The sequence below is a fragment of the Periophthalmus magnuspinnatus genome, chromosome 17 (assembly GCF_009829125.3).
Source record: "Periophthalmus magnuspinnatus isolate fPerMag1 chromosome 17, fPerMag1.2.pri, whole genome shotgun sequence".
Classification (NCBI taxonomy): Eukaryota; Metazoa; Chordata; class Actinopteri; order Gobiiformes; family Gobiidae; genus Periophthalmus; species Periophthalmus magnuspinnatus.
Genome location: NC_047142.1, coordinates 22,887,991 through 22,906,422, shown reverse-complemented (window position 1 = coordinate 22,906,422; position 18,432 = coordinate 22,887,991). Strand labels below are relative to the sequence as shown.

Below are 18,432 nucleotides of genomic sequence, written 5' to 3'. Positions count from 1 at the left end.
CTTGAAGGATGCAATTCAAATACACACAGCAGCAGGAGACTTGTTTTATGGGACAAAATTGTAATTACAAATTTTGTTCCACTAATCCTCACACTTAAAAGGGGTGGTAACGACCATTAATTATTTATATAATTAATTATATAATTAATATTTTAGTAGCTGTATTTTTGTATAATTTTGTATTTAATTTACAAACAGCATTTTTTAAACAAAACAAGTGGTGACTTATATGAAACTTTATATGAAACTTATATGAAACAAAACAAGTGGTGACTTATATGAAACTTATATGAAACAAAACAAGTAGTGACTTATATGAAACTTTCCCCAAGTAAGAAAAATATTTATTGAGAGGGGTGAAATACATTTTATTTTAACAATACATAAAGGTTATTGTCCATGTTGGCTCTGTTCAGATACTGTCCTTGTCTTTTTGTGACATTTGAATGTCTTGGCATCATATACCCACACAGTGTCTATGCCTTCCCCAACCGTTTGTTCAGGGAGCCATGTGGGAAAAGGGAATCTACATGCCACCACCTTGGCTGTGCTCGGTAGCTCTTCAGCCAGCTTGTGTTCCAATCTCTCCATCTGCAGATAGCACAAACACAATATGTCCAGACTAATCAAAAAGGGTATTGGCATATTATTCTAATGAAGGAAACCACAAAGCTCACCATTTGGGGTACTCCAAAAATTACAACATTGGGGTACTGCGCAAAACTGACCTGTGAATTAATTTTAAAAAGTAGACTAATGTTTGACATCTGACATGTGTCATCATACTAATGAATACAAATTTACCTTCCAGAGGTCAGATATATGGAAAGATGTTGTGTGATGGACGCCTTCCTTCCAAGCTTTGTAGCGTGAATACCACACCAGCCACGGGTTCAACTCAAACCCTGATGCTCGAAAGCCCTGCTTGGCTGCTGCTATCACCTGTAAATTCAAGACAAGAGGTATGGAAATTAATAATTAATCTTGGGTAATTGCATTGTATGTTCAGCATATCTATATGTTGAATGGCAAAGAAAAAGATAATGGTCGGTGTGTATATATTATTACATACAGAGCCAGTAATAACCATAAAATACTAACTATGCGTCCGTCTCCGCTCCCAATATCCACCAGATTTCCCGTCCTAGGTCGGAGGGCGCTGAGGACATTGGTCACTTGAACCGTGGTCGCAGGAACGAATGGGAGGCAGACCTTTCTCAGGGCAGGGGCAACAAACGGCGCAGCCACCGCGTAAAGAGCCACGAGTGAGCCGCCCACAACACCAGTGACAATGAGACCGAGACGGCTTCTGTTTTTGTTTTGGACTAGGTCGTCTTTACCATGGCATGGGACTCCCAGAAATGTGTCTTCTTGTGACATTTTGCAAAGCAGCTACACTAACATTACATATTCGGCGTTACAATAAGAAGTAAAAATGGCAATGAAGAAAAGTCACTATTAGCTTTACGGCAAATCTTCTCTATACAAACAAATGGACGAATACAATCAGAAAGCAACCACTCTAAAGCTTTAAAAGTGACCGTGTCCGTCGTGAAAAAAGTCCGGGCGGACCTCAATTATATCCCAAACGTTCCCATTCGTTAGTTCCGTTATGGAAGAAAACATCCATGCCCACTGCAAAATGAATTCAGGCAAACAAGCGTATTTTTGAAATGAGGAAACTATTCAAGTAATTTAAATATTCTATTATTTAGGTCTGATAGTACAAGCTACCAAAGGAGTGGAGGAGCCAATGATTTTAAATACATAAGAGCTTTATTGTCACAGGAATGTACAACAAACACCCTGAGTATTCAGCTTACAGGCAGTGTACTCTTAAAATTGAAAGCATATTAGATTTTAAATTTTAAGCCTATTTACTATACATGTAATCTATCATTAATTAGATCCTGCATTATGTGTATAAAATAGCATAGGTTTTGTGGAGTAGGGAGACAACATATGGATTAAACATCTGTAAATTGTGCAGTTCACTAATTTCAAGAAAGGACTAAATATACTGCTGATACTTTAGAAGTCATTGGACAGAGTGCGATGGACAACATGGTCAAGGCCAGACAAATTGGGGTGGATTTGTTGATACTGCATATGGCGCTGGCTGCTGGTGGCTGGTTCATTGTCCATCATTAAGTTGTCCTCCTCCTCGCCCCTGTAGCCATCTGCCCCATCCTGAGAATAACTGTGTTTCATCACCAAGATGTTCCTTCTTCCTATGGGAGTGGTGTGATGGGACAAGAGCGGGGACTGCTGGCTGACCATTGGTGGAGGTAGTGGCAGCGACCCGAGTCCCCCGTCTGGTCCTAAGGTGCCATCCCTCATGCTCAAGTTACTGCGACTGCCGTGTACGCTCCCGTGCATACTGTCCTGCTGAGAGCCACAGTGGTGGTCACGGATGCATTTAGAGGAGGCGCGGTGAAGTTTGTGAAAGTCCTCTGCCAGAGCTCCGTCAGTCAGGTCACCAGACGGGGCACGACGCAGAGTACAGAGCTCGTAGTGAGGCGGTTCAAAACCCGGGTGAAGCAGAGCGGGGTCGAAGTCATCTCTGTGGACGTGACAAGATGTCATTTGGTAAAAGAAATATGAAATATATAAGACACAGGTACAAACTGGTAGAAATCCAGGAACTATAAGTTAATAATAAGGTTGACTTTTTCTGCTTTGGACAGCCTTTCCGATTGGCAACCTGGCAGGAGCAAAGGGGGACTGCAGTGTCCTGAGATCTTGAGTCAGGATGTTGGTTACAAATACTTGATATATAGCTAGAGTATAAGCCTAGGTTGGATTTTTAATGTTGATAAGCCAAAGGGAACACAGAAAGCCCCAACCAGCCACACAATTCAGGAATCAAACCTGGGACCTTTGTTTCTTCCATTTTCCATTTGAGTTGTGGTCTGATGCCCGTGGTAGCACAGATAAGGGTTAACATGTCTAACATGGAAAAAACTGATAACAAGTAAGAGATTAAACATACCTGCGTATTATGTATTTCTTCCTTGGCTGTTTGATCTGAATGATGACAGATATGACAAGCAGGATCACAACTAAGCTACAGGTCACTCCAATGATGGTCAGATTGGTATTATCCAGCGAGTCCAGAATACTTGGTTTCCTCTTTTCTAAAAAAGAGAAGCAAGAGCCAACTTTGATAAATGTATTATAGTTTGTATGGAGTTTCTGGGCCACTATACCTTTACAGTGATTCTCATCCCAAGGGTAGACACAGTTTTGAACACTATTACAGACTAGTGTGTGGTTGATGCACATGTTACTATGGCAGAAGAAAGTGTCATCATCACAAGGAGCTAAAAATAAATAGAGAAAAAGATGTATTTCAAATACTAAAAGTTGAGTTGAGCAAATATAGTGCAAGAGAAAGAATGTCTCACGTGCATGAAAAGTCGTAAACAAGATTCTAAATTTACTCTTTCGACTTCCCTCATCTGCCCAAAGACGGACCACGCCAAGAGGCGACTCCAGCATGACATCATTGGCCACAGTGGAGCAGAACTTATTCTTTAAGTGCTCAACAGAACTGCTGCCATCATAGATAGCAACAAAATTACGCTTGCATTCGTTTGAATTCTGCATCTCATACTCCAGGAACCGCATGTAAATCTGAATACAGACACAAATTGTACAAAATAAATACTTACAAAATTGCATTACAAGGTATGTATGACATTTTTATCAGACCCTTGATTTTGGTGGCGCTCTTATGTACCACCGGCAGTCCACAGCTTCAGTTTGCAAGGCTTTGTTATCTCTAGTGATTTGAAGCGACTCCACAAATCCCTCAGGGCCATTCATATCATATTCACAAACTGAAAAAAGTCAATTAAATGCATATAGTACCTATTTATAATAAGGAAAATGGCATGCATACTTACAAGGTAATGATGGCAATGAGCCTACTTCTGTAAACTCTGGATCTAAGAAAAAAGAAATATACATTTCAAATATCCATATATGCATTGAAATTGAGTTGTGTATCAAAAGAAAAACTGCATATTATCTTACAACAGTGTTACAGATAAAGTACTATAGACGCATGAATAAAATAAGAAATCTCACTGTGGCTAAAAGATTTTATTTCCAAGAATCCAACAGATTGGAAATAACATAATTAAAGAGACATACTGTCATGCAAGATGAAAGCAGCTGGACAAGCCTTACATAAGATACATACAGTCAATCTGCCCTCATTTAAATTTCCCCGAAACACAGCCTTAAAAAAAAAAAAACACTTGACCCAGGTTTGAAAAATTGTGTGGAAAACCTTTGTGCAGATTATTCTACTTGGATTATAGCAGCTTAGTCTGGGACAGATTAGTATTCCCCACCATGAACAACCTGGTGGTAAATATGAGATTTTAACAATTGATATTGTGACCATCAACCAAGGTCAGCTTAGGCTTCAGTGGAAAACATATTAGGTTCAAATATGAACAAAATACTGAGACATCCTTTCTAAAACATTTGAATTTTTATATAAATTTGAATCCAACAAGACATGAGTGGTTATGTCCAAATAGTATTTTAGAGTTCTGTGACTGGTTATAAATGGACGTAATCGGCAAGTTAGTTATTTGCCGGACAACCTCATTTTCACTTGTGACTTTCAGTTTGATGTGGGAAAAACAATAAATCTTTTCTAGATACTATTTGGTTTTAAAGATGTTTTATCAAAAACAAAAACAAGACAGTATTGGTTTTCATGTATTATACAATGTTTTATAGAAATTGTAGTGAAAATAGAAATCAGTAGTAATCTAGACACAAGATGCAGATTAATCTTCAGTGAAGGTGGCTTATAATAAAATCTGGTGGTCATAAAGTCTCTGCCTCGGACTCCAGTAAGCCTCTAGTGACAAGCTGCATTCCCCTGAAGACAAGCTTTCATTAAGTCCTGTGTACATCTATGTGTGTGTGTGTGTGTGTGTGTTTTTTTTTTTTTTCTATGTGTCTGCATGTGTGTGTGTGTGTGCACGGGGGTGTGTGTGCCTGTGTGTGTCTGCTATGGCTTTAAGGGAGAGCTGCCCTCCTCTCTGCAGCTGTGTGGACATCAGTGTAACCAAGCACAGTTCAAGTGTCTTAGTGCCATGTTTGAGGGACCTGGCTCAGGATTTTCTGTAATCTTAAACATGGGCATAATAATGAAGTAAAATTGATTTGGGTTCCCCTAATATTGCAGTAACAGTAATAAAATATAATCCAACATTACAAACCAAAAGGTAGCTCTATATAGCAGCTGATTTGCACGGTTGTGAGAAAACTCTAATCCTATCAGTTATACTAAATGCTGACTGCCTTTAACTGACTTGGATTTAATGTATTTGTAGCTATCTCTAAACTGCTTTTTTTTTTTTTTTTTCCAGACACACTAACCGTCAGTAAAGTTGTAACGTGCAGAAAACCCAATTGCCTCGAGTTCACCATCTGCAACAAACTTGATGTACAGGTACCGGCCACTGGAGCGGACAAAGTTGGGACTCTCCTGCCCACAGTAGCGCCCAATGATAGGTGAGAATACAAAGGGTCCATCTCGCACCTCGATGTGGTCAAATTTACACTCCCATGACGGCTCAATGGAATACTTCTCATCAAAGAACAAGTCTATGCACTGACGTGGAGCAGCTGAGGAAACAATCATTCATAGTAAACAATAGTTATTCATAAAAAAAAAGTAAAATTAAAAAATCTTGTTGTAGTTATTTCAAATCACATACCCTCTATTATGTAAACACACTCTCGATCTGGAGGGTATTTCTCGGGGTAGTTTGGGGATGTGAAGTAGCCTCCATCTGGTTCCTTTACCCACCTGCCACACTGTCCAGCTGGGGTCACACCTGAGTTGTTCTTCACTGGAGAGAAGGTAAAAACAGAAAATAAAATCAACTTATACTCCTTTTCAACATCAATATATAGAGTGATCAGAATAGGGTACTAGTTGTTATTATGACATTCATTTGCAAAAATTGTATGGTTTGTATGTTCTTCTCTGCAGTGATTACCTCGAGATTTCTTCTTAGTTGCCGTGGAACCACACAGTTCTGGTGAGATGAAACTTGCTGCTATAACTAAAAAAGATTTCATTTATTTTGAGTTACTTTTGTGTTGGAAAGAATCTTAAAACTGATAGAACTCAAGTCGCAAAAAAATGGCAGATGCTTAAAATTTGTTTTTTTTTTCCAATGTTTTTCTTAGACTTATTTGGCTTTTTTTTTCCTATCCCAAAGTTTTAAAAAAGGTTCAAAAGTTCAACTTACCGATTGACAGCAAAAGTTTTCGCACCATTTCTGTCCCATTGATCAGATATTGCTATTTAATTACTCCTTGGCTGGTGACTTAAAACACATTTTTGTCCATGCGACGCTCAAGTAAAGACTCTTTTTGCCTTGTCCGTCTCCCGAAAGGATTAGGATTACAGAAGCATCCGACACAAACCTTCACATTTTTTGCCCCACCTTTATTCGGCATTAATCCTCTCATAAAATCTCGATGCATGCAGTAACGCGGATTGAAAGTGAAGCGTGCGCACGTTGGAAAAGCGCACCACAGCTTTTCCACAGCTTCTTCTCAGTCTAGTGAAAACCTAATTTAAAAGTGAACTAGATAGTAACACCATGGACAAAAAAGACTGGCAGAAATAACATGCCACTAAAAAAAACTCACTCACTTTACAGCTAATTGGCATCATTAACATTGAAATAGCCTTTAGTGTACTTCATGCGTAAAGTGGCTGCAGATCAAAGTATCTAGGTGACCATGCTTGTATTTTACATGCACTCATGATGTTTCAATAAACATCTTTGTATTTATTTATCCAGTTCTGCCAAAAATCTTTCACTAGCCACAGTTGAGATTATGCTCTGTCCTTCTGTTTGACACTTACACATGTTCTGTAACTTCTATAATATCTTCATCCTCTACCAAGAAGTCTTCCTCAGTTGAAGGTTTAGATTTTAGCTTCCATAAATAGAAAAGACATAATACAGTAGCCTATATACCTATACAATTAGATATGATATTTTCAATTAATATTATTTTTAATTAATGGCTAGGCCTACATATCTAGGTAAAGTTGTATAGTATTATTATTATTGTTTATTTTTTATTTTATCAACTTGATGAAAACAGACATGTTCATGATAGGTGTATTTTAATCACCCAGACAGAAAATGTTCCTCTTTTTATTTACAGATAATCAGATGAAAACAAATCAAAACAACTTTTACATCATTGGATTGAAAAGTACAGGGCTCTGTGTGTGCGCGTGTGTGTGTTTAATTAATTTTACCATTTCCCTAATGCATTACCCTTCAAATCAAAGTGTTCAACATAGGGTTTTATTTGGTCTTTACCAGCCTTACCCATTGTTTCTAAAGCCTTGAATAAAGAGACGATGATTGAACGGAAAAAAAGGGTCTCAGCAAACTCTTTCATGAGAGTCGCCCGAATGCTTTCCCTGTCCAGTCCACGGTCTTTAATACTGTCCTGGATGTTCTTGTCATATGTATGCATTTTGCTTATGAACTGATTGGCAGCTTCCTCTGGGTCACAGTTCAATTGAAAAAGTACATCTCCAATTACAGATTGCTCTTTACCATAATGGCTAGGGGTCACCGTCAAAAGGTACATGCCTAACGTATAAGAGAAATGGATGTTAGCAGCTGAAATGTCTTCGTAAAGAGGCCAGATATCTTTCTTCTGGTTGAATGCTTCCTGCCATTCTCGATACTGTGCGTCTATCTGTTCCAAACACCTTGAACGATAAACAAAACAATAAATCAATATTTGTTCAAGATTTATTTTCTCTAAGTACAGATTATATTTAGCACAGAATAATGACAAAATAACAACAACACTAATAAAAATAAGAGAATGCCAGAAATTCCTCTAGATCAGTCATTTTAAACCCTGACATTATTTTGACTTAATAATTTAATAAAGATGTGGCAACACAACAAGTAAGTCATATGACCAAATTCACCCATTTAATAAAGGCTGCAGTACGTTTTGAATTACCTAAATGTGAAAAAATATACATGTATAAAACATAACATAGCTGTTTTCCACAATTGATTGAAGGACAATTTATTTATCAGAGCATTGATCATTCAAGCATAGAACCTGTATCTTTTATAATGTATAGGCTATTTGTTACCTCTCACTCTCTTCTTTCATCCTTGTGGGGTTGTTGGCGATATGTGGCACCAGTCTCAGATACTCGCTGATGGTGTAGACTACAGTTGGGTAGTACCCTCTGTAGTCTTTCAAGAACAGTCCCGGGATGGGTTCTCGGTCGGACACGTACTCTCCCTTCACTTTTCGGGCTACAGTGTCAAACAGAATGGCCAAAGAAAGAGCGACCACTCCCACGCCTCCATGAGACACTCTTCCATGTCGCCCAAAAGTGCTCCTCAGGCTCTGGGTGAAGTCCTCCAGCTGTTTGGGGCTCAGAGAGGACTGGACAGAGATGTAATGCTCCTGCAGGTGATGGGAGGAATTCGCAGACAGCAAGTTGTAGTAATGAGGATCAGGAAAGTAATTTGGAAAAGGACAGATTTCTCGAGCAAAAGCAGCCAAGTTATCTACCGGTGCATCTATATCAAAGGATAACATGAATCCCATTGCTCTGGTTGGTGTTTTAGCTTCAAAAATACATTGATTTTTGGTAAACATCAGGTTTTATGCAGTCGGTTTCTGGGAAATCAAATGAGTTCTTTGCCAAAGTACATATTCATATTGATTGGTACAGAGGGCAAGGTTCTGTAACTAACTCAAATTCTTTACAGGTGTTTGATTTGTTTAAGATCCTGAAGGCCACAGCTGTGATCGGCATACTTTTGTTCAATGTAAAGACCTCATGGCTTGTTATGTATTTTATGCATCTCCGAACTATTAGTCAGAGCGAATTAAAACTATGTGGCACCAGACTCATACTTGCTGGCACAGACGTATGGTGGGTATATCAATCAGTGACACTTTATTTGTTTCAAAGGGGTACATTGAACAGTAATGTAAGGTGCAGGTGAACTCAGTTGTTGTTTAAGTTGAAATGGACCATTCCATCAAAGTGTTTCCTGCAGAACGTTTTCTGTCATATTTGGTGTAGTAAGTCTGTTGCATTGTTGTAAAAAGTCTATAGCATTTCAGAGGTAGCTGGCATAGCTCCATGCAGGGTCGTCACTGATACAGGAAAAACAACCTGCTCAGATCACGCAATCCAATAGTCAGAATGGAACTGGGTGGAAACTTATACTCATTCAATGCATAATTTAATTACAGCCTATTTCAGACATGAGGACAAAAAATATTTTTGGAAATAGACCTATTCGTAGAATGCAACATGTCAGTTTGTCAGGGGGTTATTTATTGTAGTAGGACCTTCACACTAATAGGCAACACAACCAAGTTCCAAATATTTTAACAGTGACTCATCACAGGTATGTGGAAATTAAAAATAAGGGGCAAAGACTAAAAAAACAACTGTCTACAACTAAAGTACAAAAAAAACACAAACAAACTGTCTTTCTCAGGTTGTATTTGGTCACAATAATCAGGCTGGAGCCTGCGTTACTCTCTGATATAGGACAATAAGAAAATTATTGCATTATGCCATTTCTTTAATATCAAGTTTATTTATAGAGGATTTTATTGACATTCATACTTTACAATGTTTGACCTTTGAACAATAAAGGTACTTTCAGTAATAATTCACAGCTGAAATATGCATAATCAATCAATCAATATGCATAACCTTTAGTGTGTTTCCCATTTTCTCAATGCACCGACTTTCAGGTCGAAATCCTCTTTTTGAGCAATATGTTGCTCTTTTCTCCTCACGCCATTAAAGATAAATTCATTAACAGCAAGCCAGTCAGTTTTTGCAATGTGTTGTAATGTTTCTGAATCTGCTAAATCTTCTGGCTTGCACCTTTTAAATGCATTTTGAGTACGCTCGTCTGATTTTTTAATTTCATCCAAAAACTCTTTGCTGCTTTCTTCAGGATTGCAGTTTAGGTTCAAGTTTACATTGTGATAGGAGATATTAGTGGGTGGTTTGTCATTTGTAGTATTATTAAAGAACGTGAATGCAGATTCAATCGCCTTGTCAGCAAATGTAGCATTAGTCAGGCGTTGAAGGTGTATGTACAAATGCCAGTGCAGGTATTCCCCGATTTTTTGGTTAACCACTGTGACATCGTCTTGTTTTGCCTTCATCCACTGTTTCTCAAAAAGCTGGTAATCAAACGTTAGCTGCTTCAAATACCTGGATAAAAGTGGAAACAAATAATTCACAGTTAATTGAATGCAAAGTACCGTCATTTTTGGGTCAAATATGTACTCATTATTTATTTATTAATTTCTTCAAATGAATAATTTTTACATTGTAGTGGAATCAATTATAATGATAGTGTATTTGTACATGACATTAGTTGTATGAAAGGATATTCATGGGTTTCAAAGTGATGAAAAGTTTGCCAGGTCCCATAGAATTTCAAAACTAATCCTAACTCTATCACATCTTTTAGATCGTGAAAAGTGCTCAAAATGCTGCCTATAAACAGGAAGCTCAACCCATAATATTTATGGGCTGAGCACCTTTGACAGTGTGTCTATGACAGACTAGATTTATTTGTTTGGATTACAAAAACATATTTCTCCTTTACCTCTCAGTCTCCTGTCTCATCCTGGTGGGATTATTGGCTATATGTGGCACCAGTCTCAGATACTTGCTGATGGTGTAGACCGAAGGTGAGTAGTACCCTCTGAAGTTTTTCAAGAACAGTCCCGGGATGGGCTCTTGGTCGGACACGTACTCTCCCTTCACTTGTTGGGCCACAGTGTCAAACAGAATGGCCAAAGAAAGAGCGACCACTCCCACCCCTCCATAAGAAACTCTCCCCTCTCGTCCAAAAGTGCTTCTCAGGCTCTGGGTGAAGTCCTCCAGCTGTTTGACACTCAGAGAGGACTGGACGGTGGCATATCTGTTGTTGAGATACGTGGAGGAATTAAGTGAGAGGAAATCCTGAACATGAGGAGTAATTTGGTAGTTTGGAAAAGGACAAATATCTCGAGCAATAGATGCGAGGAGAGAGACCTCCTGAGAGAGACACTGCAGGCTCCCCATCCTGATATGTTTGCTCCGTTTGACAAAATGTGGAAAAAGCTTGTTCACTAGGAACTTTGTTTGCAGGGAACTGTCTGGTCAGTGGTCATCTGACTGAAAGTTAATTATTACTGAATAGATTAAACAAATGGGCAAAATCCCGTTCATACAAACAATATATGATCAGGTTTCTTAAAGATACATACAAAATAACTCACCAATTTAAGAAAAATTCATTAAGTGAATACAATAGCATGGAAGTTAATTCAGTCTACCAATAAGAATCATTTTTCATTTGTATTTTCTTTTCAAGTGCTTCATATTCAGTGCATTATTTTAATTTTACATTTTGGGTAGCCATTTATTCCATCTGGTCCTGACCTGACGCAGTCCTCTTTCTTGCCAGAGGGAGGCAGTAGCACTTTGGGTAAATGACAGCAGTTAATTGCAAGTTGTCCTTGTATGTTTAAATAGACTAATGAAAAATATAGATATATATTAGTATGCCAAAAATTCTATGGCACATAATTACGCACGAAGGTCTAATTGCGTATAGTCAACATTAAAAAGCACTTATGGGCCCATCTTCAATAACAGATGAGGCTCTGTATTTTCTGAAAAGTAACATTATTTGTCACGTCTTATTCACACTGTCTCATTTAAATGCAACTACCACAAGTCAGTTGTCCGGACAGGGAGAGTGTCTCATGTCGTGTAGGGTCAGGTGCCGCCCGCTGCATCTCGCGCTCTTCTGTGCGGGTGTGTAAAATTGCGCATGAACCACGTGGAGGCGTGGCTCGGTGCTTTGCTCGTTGCTAAGCACAATTTTGGCATATAAACGCAAATGAGCTGCAGGTCCTGTCCCATGTGCAACTTACAGCGCAACAAGCAACCTGAGGAATCCAGCAGGTTATCGGGGGACGCGTATGCAAACGGATGCTTAGTGTGGACGAAGTGATGGATGGAATAATATCCTTTCAGAAGTTTTAATTTAAAAAAAAAAAAAAAAAAACTTTTTGGAGTGTTCAATTGGATATCGATCTCAAGGATTTGCACAGTAAGTATATAGCCTACGGAAAACTTGTGTTGCATGTTATCTGGTATTACTGTCTACTACAGTTACTTATTATTTTACTTATAATATTAACAATGTTGTCGAAAGCAATAGCTTTATTTGACGCATGCGCAATTGAGGTGAGCAGTATTAAACTGGCTAGTGCCCCCAATCATCATCATCATCATGCAGAATATGCATTATATGACATGGAAGCACAAACAACCATATGTTTTAATGTACAAACAAAGTATAAGCCATAGGCCATAACTTTATCTAAACATGTTTTATCCTTTTACAGACAGGCCTACATCAGCATCAACCGGTCTTGACAATGACTTTTCCCTTTGAGGGCTGGATTGGACTGGCCAGCTTGCTCCTGTGTTTGAGCCACACAGTCATGTCTATGGTCCTCACCAACAATACACGGCTTGAGTCTATTCTGGACAAGTACTGGGATAAGGATGAGGAGTGGTGGAGGGCTCGCTCAAGAGGCAAGAGAGCCATCACTGAAGGAGATATGCACCTTATACTGGACCTGCACAACAAGCTGCGTGGCCAAGTGCATCCTCCAGCATCCAATATGGAGTACATGGTAAGAACAGGCAAACTAGTCAACCTGTAAGTTCATAAGTACTTGAACACTATAGTGTAAATGTGTTGGTCTGCATTTATTGATTAAATGTAGGATTACTCTAAAAATTGAGATACAATAACAGATGCACAAATTACATTTCACCACTGGCTGCAATTGAGTTCAATATTGATGAAGTGGGACAAAATTATTAATTTAAGAAGTTTGCTGTCTTGTGTTAAAAAAGGCTTCTGGTCTAAAAATAAGGAGAAAAAGCTATGGTGCTGCAACTCCCCTGGCTCGTCCTCGTTAACCCTGGTCCTGATCCAGCTCACACCCCTGCCGTGTCCTGCCCTTTACCTAAACCACCACCCCTCCCTCTCTTCCTGCCCACTCCATCACTCTACATCTCTTCTCTCCCATGGCTTTTGCTTTTTTCTTTTCTTCATCACCACCCCCAACCACCCTCCAGCTCCCCATCCATCCAAGCACACTCAAAACGCCTGGCACAGTCCAATGTTGTGCTTTATTTGATCCTCTACACATCTCATTTCGGGTTCCACAGTGGTGAATCTATTTCAAACATGAGCAGCCTCAACATTTGAAGTGTGGCGTACAGGAGTGTAAATGCATGTTACATACACTAATCCTGTGTTTCTTTAGCAAGGGATAGTACTACTGATGATAATTATGTGGTAACACTGAGAAGCGATGGGGCCAGAATATTTTCAAAATTTAGTGTCTATACCTAACTCCAGATTTTGAAGTTTAAACAAAAGCTTTTCTGCCTGCCTGTTCTGATCTCTAAATCCCATACCATGCAGCTCAGAAACAACCCATAATGACACGCAACCTTTCAGACTATACAAAAGGATGTGTTACTTTATCTCTGTGCCTTTTTAAAAATAAAGACTGGATTTTGGTGTCATACTGAAAAACTTTCTTAAGCACTACCAAACCAGTCTGCGAGATTTTCTTTATAGACCTAAGTCTTGATTACAAAACCAGCAAGGAAGCTGTACCACAGATCTCCATAATATATTGTAAAGACCTCCATAATATACTGTTCCATTGAGGTAATAATAAAGCAACATAGTGGCTGAGAAGCAAGCGGGTTTCTGGGTCTCTGGGCACTCAGTTTTTCCTCGTCAACCCAAAAAATGCACAATAGATAAAATCCTCTAGCGTAGTAGTTCTGACCAAACCTATCTCAAGATTTGGAGATGGGTCCCTGGGCACTGCACTGTGGCACCCACTGCTCTTGACAGGGTTCCCCAGGGACTTTGAAGAATGGGTCAAATGCAGAGGGCAAATTTAGATGATATTTCTCAAACAGTATTTTATAGACACAGTTTTTTATGATGGTCTAAGAAGAGCTAATTATTTTCAATTTAGCTCAATTAAAATAGCAGGTTCATCAGAGAAGATTAAAACAGGCTATGGTCAATAAACTACCTGCGTACATCTGCAGATTGACAGCATGGCTGTCACCTATGACTAGGGATGGTATATCGGTCAACTATTGGCACTATCAGAGGACTTCCCCAGATATAGTATCGGTCCAGTATTGAAAATTTTGCTGATACTTGGCACCAATATTTTTTTTCTGCACTATCCAAGTCTCTGTGTGTCCATGTGTGATGTCTTTGTTGGTCCTCAGTCACAACGTGACATGACAAATATCAGCATCTAAATAATCAGCTAAATAAGTCCAGATCGGACCCTCCCTACCTACGGCCCCTCCAACCACCATCACAACATATGATGAATAATATATTTAACCCCAAAGTGTTATTATAATATTGTAACCTAAATGTTACTATAAGCACACATGCAATTTTTTAACTGTACACTGTTGTCAAACAAAGCAGTTTAAACCTTTTGAGGTCTTTTCACCTTACTCCAGCTGTTCTTTACGACTGCTTAAATCACTTCTTTGCTGCCCACTGTGCTCTTTGCTGTTTGAAAAAACAGGTCTTCAAGTTCACTATCCTTAAACCTATCAGTGCGGCCAAGCTACAGATGTTATGAATAGCGTTGTAGCAAAGGGGACACCCAAGGACTTCTTTGTTTTGAAGATAATCTAGGGGGATTTTGCACTTTAGACTCATGTTGTTATTGGCTCGGGAAGTCTTAGGTGTCTCCAGGTTAAGTCTCCCAAAATGTCCTGGATCGAATGTGCAAACCTCAAATGACCTACACAATTCAACGTACATATGTGATGCTACAGAAAAAGAAAATAAAGATGAATCAGTTATTAAAAATATACTTAACGGCTGTTGCACAACAAAATATATTACCACTTCTACTACTTGCTACTACTGCCTAGTCCTTACAAACACTTTTTTTTATTACTTTCTCCAAGGAAAGGATTTATGGATTTATATCAAAGTAGCATAAAGCTAGAAACAACTAATTAATACAATTATTAGGGTTGGGATATTTAAATTATTAGAGTTGTGATTGTTATGTGATAGCAATAATGCAACAAGATTATTTTCGCTCATACACAGTTCATGCTACATTAATGTTGGTTTCAACATATACACTACACTTTTCAAAACAGTCTTGACATATTTAGGGATATTTTATGTCAGATTTAATATGAGATTGTTATGAATTATTCCCGGAAATATCTTTAAAAAGTTGTTTGGTCTTTTTTAAGTTATGCAATAGGACCACAGTTTATGGGAAACACACACAATCAGTAGTGGCACAAAGCTGCCAGCTAAAGCAATGCTGATATTTCTCTCTCATGTAAGTGTGTTTTTAATAGGAGAGGCCCAGTTTTGACTATAGTGTGCTAAATTTGCAGAAGGCATGTCCACAGCCGCAGCACTTAAAGAGCAGGTTCATGTTTCAGGTTACCTCAAGTATGTTTATTTGAGTTTGGTTAGTGAACATTAGCTACAAAAGACATTGTGAAAGTTAGTTTTCTGGATGAGGGTGTGTGGCTATTAGAAATATGTAATGGGCAACAATTTAAGCCATAAGAGGTCACTTAATCTAGAGGAAAAACAAAACTGGCCCATTCGACAGACTTCAGTCAGATGCAGGTCATTCAGGGTACTACCTAAGTCTTACTCAAATACTGTACTTGGAAGTTGGGTGCCAATTCAGCATGGGGATTTGCCACATAAATAAATGTATCTATGCTTTTATACTGCAGAGAATAATTTGCATTAGAAATGACATGGATTAAATTATATGGCAAATGCTTTATGGTCTAAACCTAACTTCTTGTTTCTATTTCCCTCTATTTGTTCCTCAGGTTTGGGATTATGAGCTGGAACGGAGTGCAGAGCATTGGGCACACACCTGTCGATGGGAGCATGGCCCCAGTCACATGTTGACACAAATAGGGCAAAACCTTGGAGCACACTGGGGAAGGTACTATTTTAAAGACTGTATAAATTATACTGGATATGCTATGCCTGGATATAATAAAGCTTATGTGTATTATGTTCAGGGACCGTCCCCCAACCTTCCATGTGCAGGCCTGGTATGACGAGGTGAGGTACTATAGTTACCCCTATGCCCAGGAGTGTAATCCCCACTGTCCATTCAGATGCTCTGGACCTGTCTGCACACACTACACTCAGGTAACATTAACACATTTGGCAAGTTGTTTGCTAAACAATAATGCAGAATTTATGCAATAATTCAATTTTATTTATTTATTTTTTACAGTTGGTGTGGGCCACCAGTAACCGCATTGGCTGTGCAATTAATGTTTGTTACAACATGAATGTGTGGGGAATGATCTGGGCCAAAGCTGTCTACCTCGTATGCAACTATTCTCCACCGTGAGTTCTTATTTCTATTTAAGCAATATCCAAAAATGTTTACAGAAATGATAACTTTGGTTTGATTCTGACTTTGATCTTACAGTGGTAACTGGTGGGGCCATGCACCTTACAAATATGGATCTCCCTGCTCTCAATGTCCAGCCAGCTATGCAGGGGGCTGCAGAGACAACCTCTGTTACAAAGGTAAAATAGACCTAAATCTATGATTAAGCTGATGTTGATATTTTAACAGTAGTAATATCAGTTATTATTCTTTGTTATATTATATCACCAGATGGTGGTGTTGACAGACGGCCTGCTCCAGAGCTTGAGGAGACCAACTACATTGAACCTGAGCCTGAACCAGATCCGGTCCGAGAGCGAGATCCAGAGCCCCGGGCCCAGTCCCCAGACCCCTCTCGTCATGACAACCCCCAGAGAAACCAGGTGGTCAGCACTGAGCAGATGAGTAAGGACTGCTCCCATCATGCAATACTCCCATCAACATTACACCTTGTGCCCTGCCATTTCCTGCAGTCGACATTTCTGAAGGGCTCTTTCCTCCACAGGTCAGCAGGTGGAGTGTGACACAAAGTTGAGAGATCAATGCAAAGGGACCACTTGTAACAGGTAAACTAAAGACTATAGGCCTGTGTTCAAATGCATTATACAATGCAGTAACACAGTGTGCTCTTGTCAGATATGAATGTCCACCTGGCTGCTTGGACAGACCGGGTAAAGCTGTTGGGACTGGATATTATGACATGGTAAAAATACAATGATTAATTACATTTTTATGTATGTATTATACAATTAATAACTGAATTATACCTGTTTGCAGCAATCTAGTGTATGTGCAGTAGGACTACATGCTGGAGTCATTGACAATGATGGAGGATGGCTGGATGTGAGCAGACTGGGCAGAAAACCACATTTCACAAAATCATACAAGAATGGTATTCAGTCAATAGGGTATGTTTACACTTTAGGCTATCTATCTTAGTTTTAAACTCTCCAGATTTAGATGTTCAAGTTATTATGTTTCAATTGCAGGAAGAACAGAAGTGCTAATTCATTTAAAGTTGAGAAAGTGCCAGGTAAGTCATATTCTCATCTTGTACTATTTTGTTGGTATTGATATAATATTTTTTTTTTTCATTTTAATTGTTAATGTACAAACTCCTGAGCTATTTTTGCTTTCACACAGTCAAGGCTGTCACCTGCGACACTACTGTTGCTCTATATTGCCCTTTCAAGAAACCTGTCAGACATTGTCCAAGGTAATTTAGATGATTTAGTATTTTACAACAATGTTTTAGAGAGAACTAAAAACATTCTTGTTGTATTTTTCTTCCAGGTTATACTGCCCTAGGAACTGTCTTCATCTGAGTCAAGTTCGAGTGATTGGAACAAAATATTACTCAGACGTACGCGTTACAACAAATGACGCTGTTTTTATTTTTCTGTTTTGTAATATAATTTGTTGTGTTCAGAAATCCAGTATTTGCCGAGCAGGAGTCCATGCTGGAGTTATCCAGAATGAGTCGGGGGGTTATCTTGATGTGATGCCCATGGACAGGAGGAGACTGTACAAAGGCACTCACCAGAACGGCATCTCATCAGAAACGTACAGACAAAATCAGATATCAAATCATCAAAAATGGACCCAACATTGCTGCTTCTTCATAACAGTCTGTTTCTTTTCACAGGCTTCTAAATCCAACAACTGGAAAAGCATTTCGAGTGTTTGCAGTCATCTGAAAATTCGATCCAAAGAAACACAAAATCAATCTGCTGAAATACATTATGGTTCAAAATTCAGATAACGTTTTCTATCGTGCTTATAACTTAAAAACCCAACTTAAATCTGGATTTGGTAGTA

At 38.8% G+C, this 18,432-nt stretch overlaps 5 protein-coding genes across 5 annotated transcripts; 1 reads left to right on the top strand and 4 right to left on the bottom strand.

Moving 5' to 3' along the window:
• Nucleotides 1-325: 325 nt before the first annotated feature.
• On the bottom strand, nucleotides 326-1,548 carry atpsckmt (fATP synthase c subunit lysine N-methyltransferase). The gene is made up of 4 exons (XM_033982187.2): nucleotides 1,102-1,548; nucleotides 805-942; nucleotides 678-728; nucleotides 326-591 (listed from the first exon to the last, which is right to left on the bottom strand). The coding sequence occupies exons 1-4, from the start codon at nucleotides 1,378-1,380 to the stop codon at nucleotides 391-393; spliced, it is 669 nt and encodes a 222-aa protein (XP_033838078.1). The 5' UTR covers nucleotides 1,381-1,548; the 3' UTR covers nucleotides 326-390.
• A 237-nt stretch (nucleotides 1,549-1,785) lies between these two features.
• Nucleotides 1,786-6,416, bottom strand: LOC117384783 (neuropilin and tolloid-like protein 1). Its single transcript, XM_055228279.1, has 10 exons — nucleotides 6,288-6,416; nucleotides 6,033-6,098; nucleotides 5,748-5,882; nucleotides 5,407-5,655; nucleotides 3,909-3,950; nucleotides 3,715-3,842; nucleotides 3,408-3,636; nucleotides 3,210-3,323; nucleotides 2,993-3,137; nucleotides 1,786-2,563 (listed from the first exon to the last, which is right to left on the bottom strand). Exons 1-10 carry the CDS (start codon nucleotides 6,313-6,315, stop codon nucleotides 2,032-2,034), a joined length of 1,668 nt encoding a protein of 555 aa, XP_055084254.1. The 5' UTR covers nucleotides 6,316-6,416; the 3' UTR covers nucleotides 1,786-2,031.
• A 782-nt stretch (nucleotides 6,417-7,198) lies between these two features.
• LOC129457036 (uncharacterized) lies at nucleotides 7,199-8,678 on the bottom strand. The gene is made up of 2 exons (XM_055228637.1): nucleotides 8,186-8,678; nucleotides 7,199-7,783 (listed from the first exon to the last, which is right to left on the bottom strand). Exons 1-2 carry the CDS (start codon nucleotides 8,650-8,652, stop codon nucleotides 7,315-7,317), a joined length of 936 nt encoding a protein of 311 aa, XP_055084612.1. The 5' UTR covers nucleotides 8,653-8,678; the 3' UTR covers nucleotides 7,199-7,314.
• A 1,105-nt stretch (nucleotides 8,679-9,783) lies between these two features.
• On the bottom strand, nucleotides 9,784-11,169 carry LOC129456986 (uncharacterized). Its single transcript, XM_055228252.1, has 2 exons — nucleotides 10,695-11,169; nucleotides 9,784-10,294 (listed from the first exon to the last, which is right to left on the bottom strand). The coding sequence occupies exons 1-2, from the start codon at nucleotides 11,153-11,155 to the stop codon at nucleotides 9,784-9,786; spliced, it is 972 nt and encodes a 323-aa protein (XP_055084227.1). The 5' UTR covers nucleotides 11,156-11,169.
• A 1,338-nt stretch (nucleotides 11,170-12,507) lies between these two features.
• Nucleotides 12,508-18,317, top strand: LOC117384781 (cysteine-rich secretory protein LCCL domain-containing 1-like). The gene is made up of 14 exons (XM_033981933.2): nucleotides 12,508-12,783; nucleotides 16,034-16,152; nucleotides 16,232-16,364; nucleotides 16,453-16,568; nucleotides 16,654-16,754; nucleotides 16,846-17,019; nucleotides 17,120-17,180; nucleotides 17,251-17,317; nucleotides 17,392-17,522; nucleotides 17,604-17,647; nucleotides 17,758-17,830; nucleotides 17,908-17,977; nucleotides 18,044-18,177; nucleotides 18,260-18,317. The coding sequence occupies exons 1-14, from the start codon at nucleotides 12,523-12,525 to the stop codon at nucleotides 18,309-18,311; spliced, it is 1,536 nt and encodes a 511-aa protein (XP_033837824.2). The 5' UTR covers nucleotides 12,508-12,522; the 3' UTR covers nucleotides 18,312-18,317.
• Nucleotides 18,318-18,432: the final 115 nt, after the last annotated feature.

What these genes read in the sequence shown, in the direction of transcription:
- LOC129456986 (XM_055228252.1), bottom strand. Translation starts at nt 11,155, where the DNA reads ATGGGGAGCCTGCAGTGTCTCTCTCAGGAGGTCTCTCTCCTCGCATCT. An exon ending in ATGAGACAGGAGACTGAGAG is followed by an intron (nt 10,295 to 10,694) that starts GTAAAGGAGAAA and finishes ACTTTTATCCAG; the next exon opens with GTATTTGAAGCAGCTAACGT.
- LOC129457036 (XM_055228637.1), bottom strand. Translation starts at nt 8,652, where the DNA reads ATGGGATTCATGTTATCCTTTGATATAGATGCACCGGTAGATAACTTG. An exon ending in ATGAAAGAAGAGAGTGAGAG is followed by an intron (nt 7,784 to 8,185) that starts GTAACAAATAGC and finishes TTATCGTTCAAG; the next exon opens with GTGTTTGGAACAGATAGACG.
- atpsckmt (XM_033982187.2), bottom strand. Translation starts at nt 1,380, where the DNA reads ATGTCACAAGAAGACACATTTCTGGGAGTCCCATGCCATGGTAAAGAC. An exon ending in ATATATCTGACCTCTGGAAG is followed by an intron (nt 729 to 804) that starts GTAAATTTGTAT and finishes ATTAATTCACAG; the next exon opens with GTCAGTTTTGCGCAGTACCC. An exon ending in TTTTTGGAGTACCCCAAATG is followed by an intron (nt 592 to 677) that starts GTGAGCTTTGTG and finishes TGCTATCTGCAG; the next exon opens with ATGGAGAGATTGGAACACAA.
- LOC117384781 (XM_033981933.2), top strand. Translation starts at nt 12,523, where the DNA reads ATGACTTTTCCCTTTGAGGGCTGGATTGGACTGGCCAGCTTGCTCCTG. An exon ending in GTATGCAACTATTCTCCACC is followed by an intron (nt 16,569 to 16,653) that starts GTGAGTTCTTAT and finishes TTGATCTTACAG; the next exon opens with TGGTAACTGGTGGGGCCATG. An exon ending in TAAAGTTGAGAAAGTGCCAG is followed by an intron (nt 17,648 to 17,757) that starts GTAAGTCATATT and finishes GCTTTCACACAG; the next exon opens with TCAAGGCTGTCACCTGCGAC.
- LOC117384783 (XM_055228279.1), bottom strand. Translation starts at nt 6,315, where the DNA reads ATGGTGCGAAAACTTTTGCTGTCAATCG. An exon ending in AACTAAGAAGAAATCTCGAG is followed by an intron (nt 5,883 to 6,032) that starts GTAATCACTGCA and finishes CCTTCTCTCCAG; the next exon opens with TGAAGAACAACTCAGGTGTG. An exon ending in ACGTTACAACTTTACTGACG is followed by an intron (nt 3,951 to 5,406) that starts GTTAGTGTGTCT and finishes CTTTTTTCTTAG; the next exon opens with ATCCAGAGTTTACAGAAGTA.